Raw genomic sequence first — 18976 nt, forward strand, 5'->3', positions numbered from 1 at the left:
TCCGTCAAGGTAAATTGAATTATTTTGATTCTCTGTTCCTCTTCCATGTCTGTGAGTATTGACTGACTCTATAGGTACTTAGGTAGAGAGTCTCTAGATTTTTCTAAAGCACTCTTTAGCAAATCAAAAGCATTTTTGAGAAATTTCAAAGATGCCAACGAGGCTTGTTCAGTCAAATTCTCTTCCGATTTAAGTCTGAGGTTGCTACTGATATTACGGTTGTAACCTGCAGAAATTGTAACCAAAGGTTGCAAGATTTTGATCGTTTCTGCTGCCAATTTTGGTTGATGTGAAGCATGGAGATTATCAGCCACCGTAAATACAATGATGTTCGTGCAGTGAGGACTGATATATTATCAGTGCAAGCTTTTTTTTCGGCGATTCTCTGGTTCAAGGTCACTGTGTGATTTCTTTTACTACTATAATGCTGGGCTTCAACGTGTTTCTTAAGGTCTTCTTTTAGTTCTGAGCTATATAGACAAGACGGGCAACATTTGGATGATTCAGCCTTTGAGAAATGTACATAATTTCATTTATATCCTTATGTTTCAGTCTAATGTTGCGGCTAGGCATTATAGGTTGTGGAATCTGAGATGATGCTTCCTCAAGTTTTGCCCGGGTATTACAGTCTATTTCAGGACAAATGAAACAACTATTTCTAAGTGACACTAGTTGAGCTGGTGGTAGAGGAAATGTCATGTGTGAGTGGTTATGGTAAAGTGGGAGTCTCAGGTTCTCACTTTTTTATTTTGGTTGTTTTTGAGATATTTGATTAGTTGAAGTTGATAACTGTTATAAGTCGATAACTATGAACTTAGCGTCTTTATTATTCTTCAAAGGAACAAGAAGAAAAAGAAAGATTGTTGCTAGTGGGAATTTATATTATTGTGGGGACGCGTATGCTAGTCACTAATTTCAGGTTTAGATGCTTCTTGCGTAACTGTTAATACTTGCAATCCTCTATCTTGGTATATACTTGTACATAACCTGTATTAGTTGCAATATAGATAGATCGTAATAGAAACTACTTGGTTGTACGTAATCGAGTATTGTAGTTGTCATCTCATCAAACATTTCAGTTTTCTGTGTAATAGCATAACAGCTTTTGCTCAAAGTAATGAAAATGACGTTAGTCGTTTTGTTTTCAGTGTTTATTGTGAGGACTTGAAATAATAAATTTATAATTTTCATTATTTAACAGCTAAGGAAATTGGAGGGGCTCATTGTAACAACATAAAGTTACGTAATATATATTTCAAATACTACGTATAGGCAAAACCCTTTGTGCTCTTTAAAGTTATATAGGTTGTGCCTACACAGCCTATCCAACTTTCACTTAAAAAAACCAGCTTGTCCAGTCATCTTTTGATGACTGCCTTGCAGGCTGGCCTATTTGATAAACAATTATGCATTGCGATATTTTTTTCAAATTGCGACACTTTTATCTTTTTTTTTTTTTTTTTTTTTTTTTTTTTTTTTTTGCGACATCATTTTGGCAAAGGTGTGTATCCTGATCAAGCGTTTACAAATGAGTGCTCAGCAAACAAATGACGGCTTTGCCAAACCTTTTGCAATGCCTGTCAAGCGAACAAAAGAATTGACATCGCAGCAAAATTCCGACAACAACAACACTAGGAAAGAAGCAGTACCTCCTCATATACCCAAATTACCATACGAAAAGCCTTCTTGGAGCGCCAAACCTACTTTCAATTACTCTTTGGAGGTATTGAAAAATGGTGCCAGCATTGAAACAATCAAAGGGTCAGAAAATAAAGAATTTGTTACTATCGGGCGATTACCTATTTGCGATATTTTAATGGAGCATCCTGTACGTGTAATTTATAAGATGGTTTGAAGTCAACCGGAGCGAGTGAGAAACAGAAAACTGAACGAAGCGCTTGTTTCTAACCTCAGCTTCTGATTTTCCGGGTAATATACAGTCAATCTCTCGTTATCATGCTGTTATTCAATTTGATCGAGATGGTGAAGCTTATTTGTACGATATGGGCAGTGCGCATGGAACCAAAATCAACAAACAGGAAATTCCTAAACGAGAGTATCGTCCATTGAAGCCTGGTGATCAGATTCGATTTGGCGAAAGTACGCGTATTTACATTTTCGATTCAGGTAAACCGTATGACCCCGAACAAGAAGCCTTGGAACGAAGGGAGAAAATGTTGAAAGAAAGAATAGCGAGGGCAACCCGTGGGGAACCTATGTCAGGTACAAAGAACTCTATTGAGGATCACGTCAAAAATAATGATGAAGAAGATGATGGTGTCTCTTGGGGTTTTGGTGAAGATGCAGTAGAAGAGGAAGAGGATGAGGAGGAGAATAATAATCCAGAGAGCAGCAAAAAGTATTTGGAAGAGGCATTAAATATATCATCAACGTCGGGCGATGCAGATTTATTAAGCGTCGAAGCACAGAAACAAGCTTTCGAGGATGCCAAAAGACGACGGGAGGATTTGGAAATCATGTATGGTGAAGATAGCGACGAAGAGCTATATGATAAAACAGGTATGGGGATGTATGGGCTTATTTGACAAGCGATGATTTATAGAACGCTCTATATTGAAATACCTCTTTGTTGTTTAACGCAGCCCGGAAGAAGAGCAAAAAGATAACAGATAAGGCTCTGACATACGATGATTTGCTTCAACAGCAGAACGAAACTGAAGCAAAACTGAAGGTGGTAGAAAAGAAATTAGAGGAAAAACGACTTAGAGAACAAGAAGAAGCCAGTCAAGCCAAGGATGAAGATGAAGATCTGGATGCATATATGAAGAATTTATCAAGAAAACCATTAGAAGATGACAAGTCTATATTCTCGCTTCAGAAAGAATTGGCACAATTAAAAAAGGTAAAATACAGTACATGGATGCGGTTGGTAGTGATAGGAGTGCGCAGTGGATTAACCAGCTTCTTTCACTCTGTTTTAAGGATTACGAACGTCTTGTAAAATTAGTAAAGCTCACCAAGCCGTCTGATGTGCTATAACTTGATTTTCAAAGCAAATTCTGCTCTTTCAAATACTCTAATGCCATCCAGCTTGTTTGCACAGAAGGCAGCATCATTTCTGCTCTTGTGATTATATTTCTTAGTTCATCTACAGCGACGTCATGTACCACTTCCATATATTCTTCCGCATCTCTTGCCATTGGAGTGTCGTCTTTTACGGGATCCAAACATAGAAATGGAATAAAGCGGTTCTTACCCCATTTTAACTCACTGATACCATCAGGAGAATGCGTTTTTGGCAGTAGGTTGATATAAGTACCGCCTTTTAACCTTGCTTCTTCAGAAAGTTCATGTTCCACAGTTTCTTCGATATACCGATGCTTTCTACGGTCATAAGAACCTGCCACACAAGTATATTTCTTCATAGGACACCCTTAGTCTAACTTTTGCCGAAATTCTTTGTTTAAACAGTAAAAAGTGACTTACTATCTCATTTGTGCCTTGTACATATTCTTTTAATAAACAAGTAGTTTTCTATTTTACCCAAATTCTGATGTTAAATAGTAGCGCTTGGCAGAGTGATATGCTCATGAATTTTTTTGTGTCAAACATTACGGTCTTTGTGTTATAGGTGAACACAACTACAAAAGTTGGATAAGGTGAATCGTGCCCGACAATATCCCATTGAATGATCCGACCATCATCAAATTGCGTTGTGCGATCCCAAACTGTAATGTACCTGAAAATTGAGATTGAGTAGGCAGAATAAAAGTAGTGTCTCGTCTTTTCTTTTTACCTTTTGTGCGCAACTCTTTCAGAAAGAATCGTGGCTGCTGTTCCTTCAGTATTAATATTAAGTGACATGGTTCGGAGGAGAGGATGAGCTTTTAAAACTATATATGGCACTTACGGCAATTTTTACCTTTGTTGTGTCTTACAAGCGCCCGCTCCTCAACAATTTTAGCGATACAATTCTTTATTTTTTTATTTTTTTTGACAGCGGCTATAGATTTTAAGCGCTAATTTCATAAAATGGGGTTTATTTGGTATTTGTAATATGTCATAATATACGTTATATACACATTTATCTAACAACAAAAATATATTTGTGAACTCAGGTAAATATCTATGATGAGGAGGATGGCGGTGGCGACGGCGGTGGTACTAGCTGTTGCCGAGGTATGAAGGTATTTGTGGGAGCGGTAGTGTTAGCAGCATGGATCATGATACTACTACTATTATTATTGATATTAACTTTATTGGTGTGGTTGTTTGCGGGTGTCCCAAATGAACCTATCCGGAAAACATTTGTCTGTGGTTGCAAGTTGTTCTTATTTCCTATCGAGTGTCTTCTTTGTCTTTTCAGTGAATTATTCATACTGCTGCTACTGCTATTCATGGCATGACTGTTACTTGTAGAATTCCAACGGGATGTAGTAAAGGCTGGTATTGGTATAGTTGGCTTCTGATGTGAAAATTGTGTTGTGGAGGAGGGTGATGGGGTACCCGTTGTAGTAATTGCTGTGGCATTCGTCGTAGTAGCGTGGAAAGGTGCAATGCCAATCATATGGGTTGTAGTCATGGATTGTCTTTTATTATTGTTGAAGGTAGTGGACGAGGTGGCGGGTAGTGTCATTGCCTGCGCCTCTTGTGGTAATTGCTGCTGATGATTCATGTTCTTATTGGCATTATTAATATTGTTGGTATTATTACCACCGTTACGATTCCGCTTTTTGATAACATCTGTTTTGAGACTCAAGGGACGAACAACACCATGCAGTTTTAAGAATAAACCACAGGCATTACATAAGGGTTGCCCTTCAGGATTACGGCGCCATAAAGGTGTAGTGGTCGTCCCACAGTTCGTACATTTGGTATTAGAATTAGCACCCTCTTTTTTGCTCGACTTGGCGGTAGTAGTCGTCGTCGTCGTCGTCGTCGTCGTGTTCGTCTTACTCGCCGTGCTCGCCGTGCTCGTTGCGGAAGTGGTCGGAGCCATGGAAGACGAAGAGTTATTATTATTGCTGCCTTTTTGTTCGGTAGTATGGTTGTCTTGAGTTGTACTACTGCTGCTATTATTATTTACAAAGGGAACAATTCGACTATTCGTCTTTGGTGAACTGACTGCAGATGATTGCTGCTGAACTTGTAGATAGGTAGCCGTATTCAGCGTGTGGCCACTCAAAGATGTACCTAACGGCGATGCACTGACAGGAGATTGACCATGACCAGAGACCGTACCTTTGGATATTTAAAGAAATTATTCAGTATCAACCTCAATGACTTTAAATGCTCGCAAGATAATGAACTCAATTTACCTTGAGAGTGTGGCAAAGAAAAAGACAATTGAGGAATCAAGGATCGAGCATGTCGATTGCTCATCGCTTCATTCTTATCACTCATGCTTTCTGTACTATTACTATTTCCCATCACAATATCCATAGAAGCTGTTGTATCGTTATTATTATTGCTGGTACCGATATTGATAGGTGACGTGCCCGTCATGGCTACAGCGGCAGCTGCGGCAGCCGCCGCGGCAGCCGGATTGTTATGGCCGCCGTTCACGTAATACATGGCTAATAATTCTTCAAAACTCATTGCACCTGCGTTCAGACCTGCTGGCGAAGGCGTATTTTCGTTAGGTGTAGAAGGAAAGAAAGCGGGCTGCTGCTGCTGCTGTTGTTGATTGTTATTGGTGTTGCTGTTCGTTGACGGTAAAGAGGAAGCAAGTTGCGGAAAGAGGCCAAGACCCTGTTGTATACTAGACTCACCCGGGCTTATTGCTGTTGTAGCATTTCCTGTGGTTGTTGCTGTGGTTGTATTCGACGTTGTATGGCTAGTATAATTATAGCTTGATACAGACTGACTAAAATAATTGTTGAATGCTTGATTTTGATTGGTAGTGGACTCTAAAGAGGTGGAAGGCTGGAAGGTAGAAGTGGCTGACAACGGAGAGACAGTGTCATCTCTTGGTTGTTGTGAGTCATGTTGAAAATCTTCGGTTATATCCATATCCACAGGAATTGTAATACTGTTTGTTCCATAAATATTAGCAGAAAATGGTGGTTGTTGTTGTTGGTGTTGTTGTTGTTGTTGTTGTTGGTGTTGACTTGTCTGACTAGCACTACTACCAGTGCTATGACTAATGTTAATGTGTCCAGTGTTACCAGCGTTAGCCGTTCCGTTACTCGTATTGTTATCAGTGGTATAGCCTCTTGAGATGTTTGTCATGAAAATGTTGGCAGGTGTAGTTGCTTTAGCAGAGCCATAAATCATGACATTTCTCTTCTGTTGTTGCTGAATTTGCTCAAAAGGTGAACTTGATTGTAAAGGATAATGTTGCTGAAGAAATTGCTGTTGCTGTTGTTGCTGCAGCAGTTGAAGATGATGTTGCCGAGATTGCTGTTGTTGATAAGCCGTCATGTTCAACATTACATTAGCATTGTCAGGATTGTTGAAATCAAATGTATAAGGAGGAGCGGAAGATGATAAAAAGGTCGTAGTGTCATCGGGCGGCGGCGGAGACGAAGGACGAGATGTAGCAGGTGTATTGGATAAATCCATGACACTATCTTCATCTACTGCTTCGCTTTTGACGGCTGTTTCTGTTGCTGCTGCTGCTGCTGCTGCTGCTGCTTGCTGTTGTTCTTCAGCTTTCTTCTTTTTATTTAAAGTCATGGCCATCATACGCCAAGTCAAATTTTCTAATCTTGAGCCATTGGGTAAAGTGTCTTTTGCTTTTGTATACAGTCTCCAGACTTGGGTTGCTAAAGGGTCTTCTTTCCGACTCTTATTCTCCTCATCGTCGTCTTCGTCCTCCTCGCTACCAGAGGTATTACTATCATCCATATCGTTTGAACTGGTTTTCATTTTGTTGGATTTCGGTTTTCTAGGAGGAAATAAGGAATCTGATAAAAGAGCAGCTGTTACGGCAGGTGGTGTTTTTGGAGAAAGTGCTTCTGTGAGAGCACTCTTACTGCTATTCTTTTTTTTCTGAGCAATCAAACCATTCAATCGAACATTGTCGTTATTGCTACTACTACTGTTCTTATTACTGTTGCTACTGTAGTTATTTACTGTTGTTGTAAATGGACTTGGTTGCATGTCACCTCCAATTGCTGTTGAAGGTTGGAGAGAAAAGCTTCCAAAAGAATGATGTGAAAAAAAGTAAAGGAGAAAAAGGGGTGTAAAAAGTGAGGGGTTGGGTTTACTATTTGAGATTTGTCAGTATTGTGACTTGAGATCTATTGATGTTAACTTTTTTCAAATTCGGGTTTTTTGTTAAAGTTGCTGATATGGGATGATTTCAATATATTTTTGGGATAAATTTCTATATTATAACAAATGTATTTATTTATATTAGCAGCAGTGAAAGACGGTATGAAGGTTCAAAGGTAAGTTTGAAAAATAAAAAAAAGGGAAATCTTAAAAAAGATGCTGGTGAGCGAAAACGATCTCTTTTTTTTTTCTTGTCTGGCTGATCATAGGGAAACTGAGCCATTTCAAAAGGAGAAAGAAAAATCACACGCAAGAAACATCATTTGAACCAATCATTGAAGGCGGATTGAATTTAACAAAATTGACAATTATGGAAAATGGATGGAAATCATTTCCCGCATATCATTAAGAGGGGATTGTCCTTTCTCGAAACACCTGCTGGTTTCAGCGGGAAAGGATCCTCCTCCGTCCCCTCCCCCCATCTTTGTCATCAGTCCCTGAAGTCCCCATTGAACATGACCCTAAAGTAATTACATAATGCTTTTGCGACTTTTTTTTTCATTTCGCGAATTATTCCGTAGGTACCTATAAGAAAGATGTTGAAACTTTATAAAAGACATCCACACATAAGGTGACATTGCGGAGTCTTGTTTGATTCAAGTCAACCACGATATCAGTGAACAAAAATATTATTGAAAGCAAAAATGCATACATCATAGATACTATAGAGGTAAATGTGTACAGATAAATGTACATATAAATGTATATATGTAAATGTATATATGTATATGTTTGTGTTTTGTGCAAACTGTAGTAGAGTCGTCTCTCCCTAGCTTTAACTGCAATGTCGGATAAGATTGACCAGCTGTGACCACGCCATACGTTCAGCTTCCTTCTTTCGCCTTGCCATACCGTAGCAGCGGATGAAATAGGCAGGATGCTTATTGTACTTTACCACGACCTCAGAGCTGAATAAGGGACAGTGAGCGTCACCTATTTGATCCACCTTTGACTCAACATCCACTTTGTCATTGTACTTCATGATTAAAGTGCGAAAGACAGACTGGAAATCAACTTCACGCGTTTGGTTCAAGAGTTTACGATCAGACATGAAAATTCTAGCAAACAGTTGGATCACTTTGTCGGCAATTTCTGGCGAATAAAACTGCGGTTGCTGTAAAGAAGACGTAGGCTGTTGTTGCTGTTGTTGTAGTGGTTGATTCACCTGTTGACCAGGCGTCAAAGGAGCCGTTGAATAGGTATTTAGCGAAGCAGCTGTATTGAAAGCACCCGTGTTGAGAATGCTTTCTTGCTCTGCTTCTATTTTGACTTGTGGTTCTAGTAGGCTCGTTGTACATGGTTCTTCCTTCATGGGAACAATGGGATCAGAAACCGTTGGCGCAGATGCAACATTGCTGGTTCGTAGTCGTTTGTTATTCTGATTCATCTCTTCCATGTCTACATCACTCGTTTTATTTGCGATGCTCATAGCAGAACCACTCACTGATAAAGTGCCATTTCCCAAGATAAGTTCAGACATGAGTCGAATGGTTTCTTCATCACTCGTGTCATTGATATGAAATCGATTGTTGCTAAAGTCGCCTTGCCAGTCACTGGTCTTTAATTGAACATGATCGGAACATGTCGAAGCTGGTATAAAAGGAAGGGTAGTCTGATCTGTGGACATACTCTCTGGTTCAGTCTTGACGAAGCTTGGGATAGTAGAATCTTGTTGCGTCACAGGCATGGCCATTGCAGAAGGCAGTGTAAAAACAACCTGTTGATCCTCGGGATGAGCAGGTTTTTCCAGTTCATTCAATATGTCAGGTTGCTGGTGTAGTAGATCCAAAATCTGCTGAGCTGCACTAGACTTAGACTCGTGTTTATTCTTGCCCATTGCTTGATGGCTGTAGATACGAGAATTAGGTGTTAACTGAAATCTGAGTTCACATCGCCAGTTTCCGTTGGGAAGTAGACTATAGACAGGGTCCATCCGACCTCGGTATCTCTGTAAAAGGATATGAAATTTCGAGATGGCATTCAACTCTCGATTCAAGATAGCATGTTTAAGTTTGTAAGGTAAGTTCTGATTGAGTTCTTTTTCAGCATGCGTGATGACACTATCATACAATATACACTCTATTGCTTTATTCCCATAATGGATATAAAGCACACTAAGAAAAATTTACATGTGAGGCATTTGAAAAAACCAAGGAGGACTTCGTGAGGAAAAAGAAAAAGAAAAAAGCTTACCCCATGAGGGCATTCATTGTTTCCACAAGATCGAAATGAGCTTTTAACAAGGATGATATATTGAGCTGCTTTCTGACCAATTTATATGGCTGAGAGAGGTTGCCTTGCTGTTTTTTCGTTAATGCTCTTAATATACTGTCGTCGATATCAGGGTACTTTTTGTGTAGAATACAAGGAATAGCAAATTGGGCTGCTGCTTCACCTAAAAATTTGTATCTCTTATGGTTTAAGGGAAACGTCAGTTTCTACTTAGATCGGTGCCTCTTTTCCACACATTTGTCAACGATTGAAGCTTACTCTAATGCGACTATCCACAGTGGCCGTGGATATCACGAACTTTAAATCGGGCAATGCTGATCTGACATCGAGCTTCAAACCATTCTCATCTTTGACATTAGAAATTGATTCAATCAGAATTTGGTCCACTTCTTGTTCGCTAAACGTAACTCTCGATGGTGACGTTGGTGACGGTTGCATAGTTGGCTGCATGGATGCTGCTATGGATGTTGGAGCTGACGCAGTTGCCGATATCATGTGTTGAATGGTGTTATAGTAACCCAAAACGGAATGGTATTGTTTACTAGCGAAGGGGAGAAGAAAGAAAAGAGAAAGAGAGACAGATACTTGGATACAGACAATTTCCTTAATGGGCGGGGAATGTTGCATACATTTTTTTCTTTTTTGGATTCACGAAAAATTCAAGTTTTGCTTTACAACTTGTGAAGAAGAACAGCCCTGCTTTCCTTATATTCCCTATTGAACACATTACGTAAAGAGGCAGTTGTGTTAACGTACCGTAATAGTATGGTATGCAGTTTTGCTCTGACAGGATGAAAGCTTCTTTCCCTATGGACATAGATGCGTATATATTGTCAAACACGAAGTTTCGTCATTTATCGTCAAAGATATACGAGGTCCATAATGGATGGATGTAAGCTGATAAATCAGTGATGAACTGATATCCCAATGTTTGTACTAGTGGTATATTTACTTTTTCGGTTCTTGAACAGATATATGACGTTTTCAACTCTAGAGTACGTCTTTATAGTAGATCCTCTCGCCTTTTCTATATTACATTCCACCCAGCCATTTCATTGGACGGAGAACAAAAAACCGTAAAATACGCATAAATGCAAAAAAAAAAAAAAAAGCATCGAACAGTGTCATTCGGGGAAAGCAAGTTTTTGCACAATACAATTAAACGCTTTTCCCTTTCTTTTCCGTCCTTCCCCTTCCTTTTTCATTTTCGTAATTTTTTTTCGTTTTTAAAGACCACCGTTTATTAAATATTGGAACAGTCAGTCAATGTCGAGACCATTCGGATCGTCCAAAAAAGAGCATTCTCAACATGCCACACAACCGCCTGCCAATCCAGCCGATCCCTCTAACTGGGGCGATATTGAATACAACAGAATCATAGATGCTGTAAAGAAAGTCTACAGACAGAAAATCAAACCTTTAGAAACCACTTATAATTTTGAAGGTAGCACTTCTATACGAAAACCTTCGAAATAGTATTCAAATTTAATGCGTGTCCTTCCTGTCCTTTTTATGAAATAGGCTTTCATTCTGCTCCTTTGACAGACTCAGATATTGAAGCTAAGCCGATGGTCCTCTTAATTGGTCAATATTCTACCGTAAAGCATCCCCTCCCCCCCCCCTTCGCATGACAATGTCGATTCAGTGGCACAAGAATAGAAATCCTGTCATCTTTAACGATTTTTTCCTTCTATTCTCGTAGGGTAAAACTACTTTCGTACGTTATTTGTTAGATAAACGCTATCCAGGTGAACATATCGGTGTCGAACCTACCACGGATAGATTTTTGGCTGTCATGAACGGCCCTGAGGACCGTGTCATTCCTGGTAATGCAGCTGCTGTAAACCAAGAGTTACCTTTCCGTGGTTTGAATGCTTTCGGCCAAGCTTTTCTGTCCAGATTTCAGGTAAATTAAAGAAAGGAGGGCTGAGTCTTGCAACATGGATAGGCTGGGAGAGGAAGGGTCCTTTATCGACTGACCTTGACACCGCCCCCTCGTCGTTTCATTTTGAATATAGGTGTCGCAAACTCCTTCACCTGTATTAGAAAACATGACCATTATTGACACACCTGGTATTCTTGCCGGCGACAAACAAAGAATTGAACGTGGTTACGATTTCATCCAAGTCACTGAATGGTTTGCTCAGCGTGCCGACCTTATTTTATTGATGTTTGATTCTTATAAATTGGATATCTCCAATGAATTCAAGATGGCCATTCAATGTTTAAGAGGCCAAGAAGAAAAGATTCGCGTCATTCTGAATAAGAGTGATATGGTTAGCCAGCAACAATTGATGCGTGTTTATGGTGCTATGATGTGGTCTTTGGGTAAAGTCGTGCAAACTCCAGAAGTGATGCGAGTCTATTTAAGTTCCTTCTGGACAGAAAAGCCCCCGAACAGTTTCGAAGATTGCCGTGATTTGATCGAAGCCGAATCGAAGGATTTATTAAGAGATTTGAAAGAATTGCGAAGAAATGCAGCTATTAGAAAAGTGAATGAGATTGTAAAAAGAGCGCGTTTGGCAAAGGTAAAAAAACGAAAAAATACACCCTCCTGCTCCATTTATTCATATGAATGCGTACCACGGTCATTTTTTGCCTTTGTGATTGTAACACAATATCGAAACGCTAAACGTATACAAATGATTAGGTTCATGCATTGATCATCAGTCATCTCAAGAAAGAAATGCCTTCCATGTTTGGTAAGAAGAAGGCACAAGGAAAGTTACTCGCTAATTTGCCCCAAGAATTTATCAAAATTCAAAACAAGTACCATTTGCCCGCTGGAGACTTTCCTAATCCTGAACGATTCCGTCAAAATCTTGCACTTTACGACATGGATAAGTTCAAATCTCTCAAAGAAGATCTATTAGCAAACGTGGAGGAAGCTTTGTCCGTGGATCTGCCCAAGATATTGTCGAGATTTCCTACCTCGAATCCCGAACTCGCCAAAACGCAACTCAACCCTTTCGACAATATGCAAGACACCAGCCCTGATCAAGTCATCAACGGTCAGCTACCACCTTCCTTCTGGGATTACAATAATTTGGACAAAAACTCTTTCCTGCCTCAGTTTATGAGTTTGCATCCTCGTGACGGTTTAGTATCGGGTGCTCAGATCAAGCCTATTCTCATGAAGAGTGGCCTACCCAATGATATGCTGGCTCAAATTTGGCGTTTGGCTGATTGGGACAATGATGGCTATATGGATATTGATCAATTTGGCGTTGCCTTACATTTGATTAAGGCTGTGGAATTGGGTGCTCAACTACCCGAAAAACTACCCCCTTCTATCATTCCTAATCGTAAAATCTAAGTCATTTGAGGGGGCCCACAATTTTTTTTTTTTGTTTTAACACATTTGCATCAAGTTCTTTCCATCTTTCCCATCTACAATTATTTTACAACTATTTACAATTTACAGAAATGTCCTTTTATTCTTGTTATTTAATAGAAATGACAAAACATGTTGAAAAAAATCTATCTTACTACTATTCTGTTGATGATAAAGATGAAGGTGATGATTGTTGCTTTATGAAATGACAACTAACCACGTTATCACGAAATAAAACAAAACAAGTGGATAGACCTATATATATAAAACCATCGTATTTTATATCAGCACATGTGGTCGCCTGTTACTAACCGATCAAAAATACACTCTTACCGCCAATGCACGTCTATTTTGTAGATGAATCTGCGATTCTGACATAAAGGCAACGGATGCCCAAGTCGACCAAACAAATGTCACAATAGACACAGGTACTCGTACCCAAATATAATCGATACACGTTGCAACAATCGCTGCCACCACAATAGGGAATAAACAATAGCCCATCACACAGACGGATTGAAAGAAACTGACAGCGCCGCCGAGCATTTTGGCATTCAAGGTGACTACAGCAGCACCTATCCATACTATCACAAAAACTCCCGTAAAAATAGGTACGGCTTGATGTTCAGGAGCTCTTATACTTAATACACTATTGTTTATAAAAAAGAAAAATCATCAGTCCCTCTCTGTCTAGTTTCAACATAATTGGGTGAGGAAAGAGCTTACATGGCTAATGTAAGGCATAGGATGAGTGGGCCCCAAAGATCCCCTATGAAACGTAAACAATATCAAACGGTTGAGTATGATACTTTCTTTCATCCGCCCCTTCTTTTTTGACAAACCCCTACAATCTCTGAGTACGTGTCGATCGCCCTTTGGATGCAAAACTTGTAATAACTTATTGCCCACCTTTTTCAAATCGCGCATCTATAACAAAACAATGAGCTCAATCTACAAGGTCCATCGGCAAGCAATCGAAAACCTTTTTTCTTACAATGGTCACTGTAACTGGTTCGTCCAAGGTGTCCTGACCTGAATAGCTATTATAGGAACTTTGGTTATTGCTGCTCTGTTGCTGACTGATGTTGGTTCCTGATAACAAGGCTTCTTCCTCTTCTTCTCTTTGCGAGGTCAAAGGTGGTACTGGTGGGGAAGGTGCATGTTGCTGTGTTTGAGTTGATTGACCCGTCAAATCGACATCCGGTTCAATATAACTGTCCTCAAAAGGATTCAAAAGGGCTGCATCCTCAAAAGGTTTATCATACCGGTCGCTCCCGCTTCGACCTAAACCAGTGGAAGGCATCATTGTTTCGTTTTACAAGTGGTATTTGAGTACAATAGAGACGCTTTATGAAGATACAAAAAAAAAGAGAGGAAGTTTCGGCTGCATTAAAATTGATCAGATAATTGCCAGTTCACCTGGATGCACTTTCACAACCGACAAAGTCAAATTTCGTACTGACCCGGTAACACACTGTTTATCTTGACTTTCTATCACCCCCAAATACCACAACCCCACCATGTCCAATCCCACGCATCATAATGAGTCCAACATAGTCAATACAAAGCTTATCAACAGTAGTCTGGACGATAGCAGCAATCCTAATCACTTTGTGAGCGAAACTTGCATGGATCTATTTCTGATAGAAATGGTGGACACCATTTGTCGAACAACTATTGCTGAAGAAACGGATGACGGTAACAGTGACGCGATCTATTACAAGTTAGAATCGATAGGCTATGCAGTGGGGCAACGCTTAGTGGAACGCTTTACAAAAGATAGACCACGATTTGTCGATACTTTGGATGTAGTCAAGTTTATTTGTAAAGATTTATGGACCATCATGTTTAAGAAACAGATTGACAATTTAAAGACAAACCACAGAGTGAGTCGATTACTGAGAGAGAGAGAGAGAGAGGATGTGGAAATATATGTTATTCGATGGATGACTTGATTCATACTAACTTTCTATCCCAAAATGATTCATGATTTGTGCGGAACTGACTGTAGGGAATATACGTGTTGCAGGATAACGGATTTCGTTGGTTCATGCGGATGTCAACCGATATTGGAGGAGCTGATTCAGCAAAAAAAGCTATGCCAGTAGAGTATAAGAGTAGAAAGGATCATACAATGTTTGAATGGGGGTATTTAACCGTTTGCTACATATCATTTATTTAGTATGTTTGGTTTCCTTGCGGTCTTATAAGGGGCGCTCTTGCTAATTTAGGCGTGCCAACAGTAGTTGTGGCCGAAACAACAAATCTACCTCAATGTAAGCATTTAGTAGCTATATCAAACACCAGTTTTGCGTATCGTACTGATTTGTGCACATTTATTGGTCTATTTTCTTTCAGGTACATTCCAAATCAAGATTGTAAAGCAACAATAAAAAATACCTCCGGATTCTTTTTTTTTTTTTTTTTTTTTTTTTTTTTCTTTTGTCTTCAACTCTCCAACTCTTTGGACGAGAGAGATGGAGCCGTTATAAAGTGATATGTTTTCGTATACATTTTAATAGATGGTATTATACGTGGTATCAATAAGTCTATTTTGAGTAATGCTAACGTCTTTCAAAGAGTTAGAACAAACCTTAATGATGTGGTTTCTTTAGACTAGCCCCTGATATACTTGTTGTAGCTTGTCTCCAAAATGAAGACACATGAGACCTTGCTTGGGCAGCCGCTGTAGTAGAACTGGCGGAAGGCATTGTGTAAGAGTGATTAGGACTGCTGTTTGGAAAATACAAAGTTGAATTAGAGGGTGTGACTCTGGGCGACGGTGATATGGACGATAAAGGGAATGGATGTTGTAGATCGTAATTGTGTTGTTCAGAATGGCTACGACTACTATATTGGAGAGCAACTTGCTGAGCTGCCGATAGTTGTCTCATCCGAAAATTAGGAAGCTTTATTGTGGCACCACTATTCTTTGTTGCTGTTCCAGCAGGGTTATTCGACATGACATCAAACGCCGATCCCGACTGCTGCAGTTGTTGTTGTAACATATAGCTAGCATGGTTGGATTGTTGAAATTGTGTCTGTGAAATATTTGGAGTATTTGAACGTGTACTTTCTCTTGAGGATGAAGTGGACGATGTTAGCTTCAATTCTTGAATCAGTCTGTTGCTATTGGATGGGGTAGGCAAAATGGCACTCGAGTTGACTAAAGAAGAAGAAGGGGCCACCGTATTCAGGGACGCTTCAGCACTACTGTTTTGTTGCACCTGCAGCAGTTGATGGCTATTGTTATCATGGATCAATATCGTTTGCTGCTGATTTTGTCTCTCTAATATTTTTTGTCTCTGCATCATTTTTTTCGCATTGATCATTACTCTCAGAGCACGAATTTGCAACGAAACGGTATCGGAAAGTGCTGCTGATTCGTAAATCATTGCCGCTGTCTGGATGTTCAGCATTTGATGCAAAGCATGTGTAGTAAGTGCCTTCAATCGAGGTATATCGAATAAATTTGAAATAAACAGTAGCCTTGTCAAAATTTGTGGTTGATGCTGCTGAGCAGTGACTAGATGGTCTGTGTAAATGAACTGCAAAAAAGCAACAAGTACAACGTATGTGTCCGGGAACAGTAGCTCTCGTTTTTCCATGTCTAGTAAGTCAATCTTTTCCACCCTAGGCGAAAGAATAGGTCCCAATAGTCTATTGACAGAGGGCCATCGTTGCGACAACACGGCTGAATTGACCAAAATATGTTGTTGATCCGTCGATGTAATCTTCAAGTCGGCCAACACAGGATCTTTTAATAAAGCCAATCCCAGTCCTTGCGCAAACCCACTGAATGTAGATGGCGGTGGTTTATATATACCAAAAATCTCCATGTCCACACATGCAAAGTGAGTAAAACTCTGTACACGGTCCCTATAATCTTGCTGCATTGATCTATCCGGATGGCCGAATACAATGAATTTGTTACAATAATCACATAGAAGACCCTTTAACCATGACCCTCGTGCCAGTAATTGTCCCGCTTCAATTTTAGTCCACTGAAAAGTTGTCATGTCTAATGCCCAGATTTGAAATTGCTGATAAGTGGCTGTAATGTGTGGTCCTGCCAAAATAAAATGCTGGCCTAACAAAAATGCTGAAGGAAACTTGAGGGGTGGTGGAGATGGAATAGTTGTTCCTGCTCGTATGATACTTCCTGATAAATCTTGTACTTCGATGAGCTTATTGGCTGCCTCACGATTATTGTTAAATTTCCAGGTATGAAATGTACGTTGTTGATGATATTGCTGCTGTTGTTGTTGCTGTTGCTCTTGTTGTTGTTGCTGTTGCTCTTGTTGTTGTTGTTGTTGTTGTTGTTGTTGTTGTTGTTGTACAGCTATTGGATTAATGGTGTTATGAAAGTTTGAATAGACATGAATATAGAATTCAGTAGGTGAAATGGTATCTTTTGAAAGTTGTAATGCATCCTCTTCATCCTCCAAATCCATAGCTAAAGGAGAATATTGTTGGAAGTCCAAGGCAGGCGCTGAAGGTGGTATAAATTCAGCTGGCGAAACAGCCACAGCAGCTGATCTATAAGCTCCATACTGATGCTGTTTTGAAGATATGGGTGAAGCGCACCATTCCTTTCGCTTAATATCAAAAATGTGAATTTCTTCCACATAGCGATTTTGTGCATCCTGCCCTCCAAGAATGGTCAGTTGGTCATTCACCAAGGTAGAAAGGTGCGCATAACGAGGTTTAGGTAAGCTTTGATGCAGAAGGCTGGGGTATTCCCAAGACATATTTTTGAGATCTAGAAAGACAATATCGTTTAGAGCTGTTGTCGTATAGACCTCTGTTACTGGATCAGTAAATTGCTGTCTTTTCCTTTCTTTGATTACACCCATGCCACCAAAGTAGATAATATGGTAATTACCATATTGGTTGGCAGAATGAAAATATCGAGGAGCAGGTGGTTTATTCTGCGGTTGGAGATGTCTCCACGCTTTCGTCTCCAGGTCTAAAATATAGACTTTATTGGACAATTGCCGAGTAGACTGAAGACGACCACCAAACACATAAATATGTTGCCCAGCCAGGGTGGCTGTTGCCCCAATAAGTGGTGGTGGTATATCACCGATAGTTTTGTGAAAATCGGTGATAAGTTCAGCAATTGAGTGGGTACCTTGCTGTGACCTATTGTTACTACTACTTGCAGTTGCAGTAATAACCATGTATATGAATTTTCGATTGCACTTATATCTGGGTTATTTAATGATGGAAGGATTGAAAGGGCAACAAATTTGTAATGGCCATATAAAATCTACAGTTGGACAATATAAGACGAGAGAAAGCAAGTAAATTTATGACTATTGAAAACGACTGCTGTAGAAAAATGGTGTACTAAAGGATGTGCAACCTGAACCTAATGTTGTGTTACAAATTGGCGTTTGAAACCTCACCACACCATTTTTAATTATTTTATTTTTCCATTTATGACTACAACAACAGTGACGTCTCCTCGTTGAGAGTTATAACGTTTTGCACACTAGTCAACTGTTGAATAAGCATTGCTTAGTATTGGTCCTGTTACTGCATCAGATTAAATCCTTAAGTTAACATCTATTCTTTGTACATTATTAATATAAAATAAAATGTATATGATCGTATATCTGTACACAGAAAATAGGCATCATTTATTATACTTGGATTCTTCTACCCTGATAAGTAATCGAGGGCGAGTTGATTTAAAAAAGCACAGTGTAGAATTGTAACTATACATACGATTGCACATGTCGAAAGCAAGCCGGAAAGAACAGCAAACAATTGTGCTCAATCAGTACGAAATATCCAGGTTGCTGATGATGTGCTTGCTCAGTACATGATTTTCAGCTGCTTTGTACAATGGCGTCAGTACAGGTGCTATAAAAGTACATTTGTGTAGTAACTATTAAAGGGTTCTAAATGCATGAGCGTCATAACCAGCCAAAGTCAATTCAAGTCATGAAGTAAAGATGCGAAACTGAATTCTGTAATACAAAGACCTGCTCATCTTTGTGTAATATACATGATCATCCATTAATGTTAAATTTGATCAAAAAAGAACCACTATATCTGCCGTTATAAATACCCTTACTCTAAGTACAGTTATACTTTATGACAGGTGCCTTTTAAGCGTCGCTGCATATAATATTTTCAATTTCAGGTGCGGTAAAGACGTAC

General features: G+C 39.4%; 10 protein-coding genes across 10 annotated transcripts; 3 read left to right on the forward strand and 7 right to left on the reverse strand.

The window, feature by feature from the left end:
- Positions 1 to 68: 68 nt before the first annotated feature.
- BDF20DRAFT_832636 (uncharacterized protein) lies at positions 69 to 699 on the reverse strand (the record flags this gene model as incomplete). Its single annotated transcript, XM_053078562.1, has 2 exons — positions 69 to 345; positions 524 to 699. 2 exons carry the CDS (start codon positions 697 to 699, stop codon positions 69 to 71), a joined length of 453 nt encoding a protein of 150 aa, XP_052939096.1.
- Positions 700 to 1573: 874 nt separating this feature from the next.
- Positions 1574 to 2962, forward strand: BDF20DRAFT_813683 (SMAD/FHA domain-containing protein; the record flags this gene model as incomplete). Its single annotated transcript, XM_053076902.1, has 3 exons — positions 1574 to 1828; positions 1941 to 2417; positions 2624 to 2962. 3 exons carry the CDS (start codon positions 1574 to 1576, stop codon positions 2960 to 2962), a joined length of 1071 nt encoding a protein of 356 aa, XP_052939097.1.
- A 46-nt stretch (positions 2963 to 3008) lies between these two features.
- On the reverse strand, positions 3009 to 3825 carry BDF20DRAFT_910293 (uncharacterized protein; the record flags this gene model as incomplete). The annotated part of the gene is made up of 4 exons (XM_053083691.1): positions 3009 to 3380; positions 3448 to 3495; positions 3577 to 3700; positions 3758 to 3825. 4 exons carry the CDS (start codon positions 3823 to 3825, stop codon positions 3009 to 3011), a joined length of 612 nt encoding a protein of 203 aa, XP_052939098.1.
- A 1232-nt stretch (positions 3826 to 5057) lies between these two features.
- On the reverse strand, positions 5058 to 7274 carry BDF20DRAFT_286403 (uncharacterized protein). Its single transcript, XM_053075091.1, has one exon. The coding sequence runs from the start codon at positions 7063 to 7065 to the stop codon at positions 5155 to 5157; it is 1911 nt and encodes a 636-aa protein (XP_052939099.1). The 5' UTR covers positions 7066 to 7274; the 3' UTR covers positions 5058 to 5154.
- A 353-nt stretch (positions 7275 to 7627) lies between these two features.
- Positions 7628 to 10187, reverse strand: BDF20DRAFT_998307 (uncharacterized protein). The gene is made up of 3 exons (XM_053085454.1): positions 9730 to 10187; positions 9433 to 9650; positions 7628 to 9353 (listed from the first exon to the last, which is right to left on the reverse strand). The coding sequence occupies exons 1-3, from the start codon at positions 10096 to 10098 to the stop codon at positions 8015 to 8017; spliced, it is 1926 nt and encodes a 641-aa protein (XP_052939100.1). The 5' UTR covers positions 10099 to 10187; the 3' UTR covers positions 7628 to 8014.
- A 550-nt stretch (positions 10188 to 10737) lies between these two features.
- Positions 10738 to 12787, forward strand: BDF20DRAFT_813941 (P-loop containing nucleoside triphosphate hydrolase protein; the record flags this gene model as incomplete). The annotated part of the gene is made up of 5 exons (XM_053076927.1): positions 10738 to 10915; positions 10993 to 11069; positions 11174 to 11377; positions 11490 to 11999; positions 12122 to 12787. The coding sequence occupies 5 exons, from the start codon at positions 10738 to 10740 to the stop codon at positions 12785 to 12787; spliced, it is 1635 nt and encodes a 544-aa protein (XP_052939101.1).
- Positions 12788 to 13009: 222 nt separating this feature from the next.
- On the reverse strand, positions 13010 to 13841 carry BDF20DRAFT_789768 (Yip1 domain-containing protein; the record flags this gene model as incomplete). The annotated part of the gene is made up of 5 exons (XM_053076172.1): positions 13010 to 13060; positions 13139 to 13454; positions 13532 to 13574; positions 13654 to 13732; positions 13800 to 13841. Coding segments are annotated over 5 exons (531 nt in total), but the record flags the coding sequence as incomplete, so codon positions are not given.
- Positions 13842 to 14325: 484 nt separating this feature from the next.
- On the forward strand, positions 14326 to 15198 carry BDF20DRAFT_910298 (BET3 family protein; the record flags this gene model as incomplete). Its single annotated transcript, XM_053083692.1, has 4 exons — positions 14326 to 14691; positions 14835 to 14909; positions 14988 to 15081; positions 15164 to 15198. 4 exons carry the CDS (start codon positions 14326 to 14328, stop codon positions 15196 to 15198), a joined length of 570 nt encoding a protein of 189 aa, XP_052939103.1.
- Positions 15199 to 15212: 14 nt separating this feature from the next.
- BDF20DRAFT_851972 (uncharacterized protein) lies at positions 15213 to 17142 on the reverse strand. Its single transcript, XM_053080044.1, has one exon. It carries the CDS (start codon positions 16822 to 16824, stop codon positions 15400 to 15402), a length of 1425 nt encoding a protein of 474 aa, XP_052939104.1. The 5' UTR covers positions 16825 to 17142; the 3' UTR covers positions 15213 to 15399.
- Positions 17143 to 17587: 445 nt separating this feature from the next.
- BDF20DRAFT_985156 (uncharacterized protein) lies at positions 17588 to 18102 on the reverse strand (the record flags this gene model as incomplete). The annotated part of the gene is made up of 2 exons (XM_053085185.1): positions 17691 to 18102; positions 17588 to 17609 (listed from the first exon to the last, which is right to left on the reverse strand). Coding segments are annotated over exons 1-2 (318 nt in total), but the record flags the coding sequence as incomplete, so codon positions are not given.
- Between the last annotated feature and the right edge of the window lie 874 nt (positions 18103 to 18976).

Source organism: Mycotypha africana, assembly GCF_025528875.1.
Source record: "Mycotypha africana strain NRRL 2978 chromosome Unknown BDF20scaffold_2, whole genome shotgun sequence".
NCBI classification, from domain to species: Eukaryota; Fungi; Mucoromycota; class Mucoromycetes; order Mucorales; family Mycotyphaceae; genus Mycotypha; species Mycotypha africana.

What these genes read in the sequence shown, in the direction of transcription:
- BDF20DRAFT_286403 (XM_053075091.1), bottom strand. Translation starts at nt 7,065, where the DNA reads ATGCAACCAAGTCCATTTACAACAACAGTAAATAACTACAGTAGCAAC.
- BDF20DRAFT_998307 (XM_053085454.1), bottom strand. Translation starts at nt 10,098, where the DNA reads ATGCAACATTCCCCGCCCATTAAGGAAATTGTCTGTATCCAAGTATCT. An exon ending in CTGTGGATAGTCGCATTAGA is followed by an intron (nt 9,651 to 9,729) that starts GTAAGCTTCAAT and finishes TTAAACCATAAG; the next exon opens with AGATACAAATTTTTAGGTGA. An exon ending in ACAATGAATGCCCTCATGGG is followed by an intron (nt 9,354 to 9,432) that starts GTAAGCTTTTTT and finishes AATTTTTCTTAG; the next exon opens with TGTGCTTTATATCCATTATG.
- BDF20DRAFT_851972 (XM_053080044.1), bottom strand. Translation starts at nt 16,824, where the DNA reads ATGACAACTTTTCAGTGGACTAAAATTGAAGCGGGACAATTACTGGCA.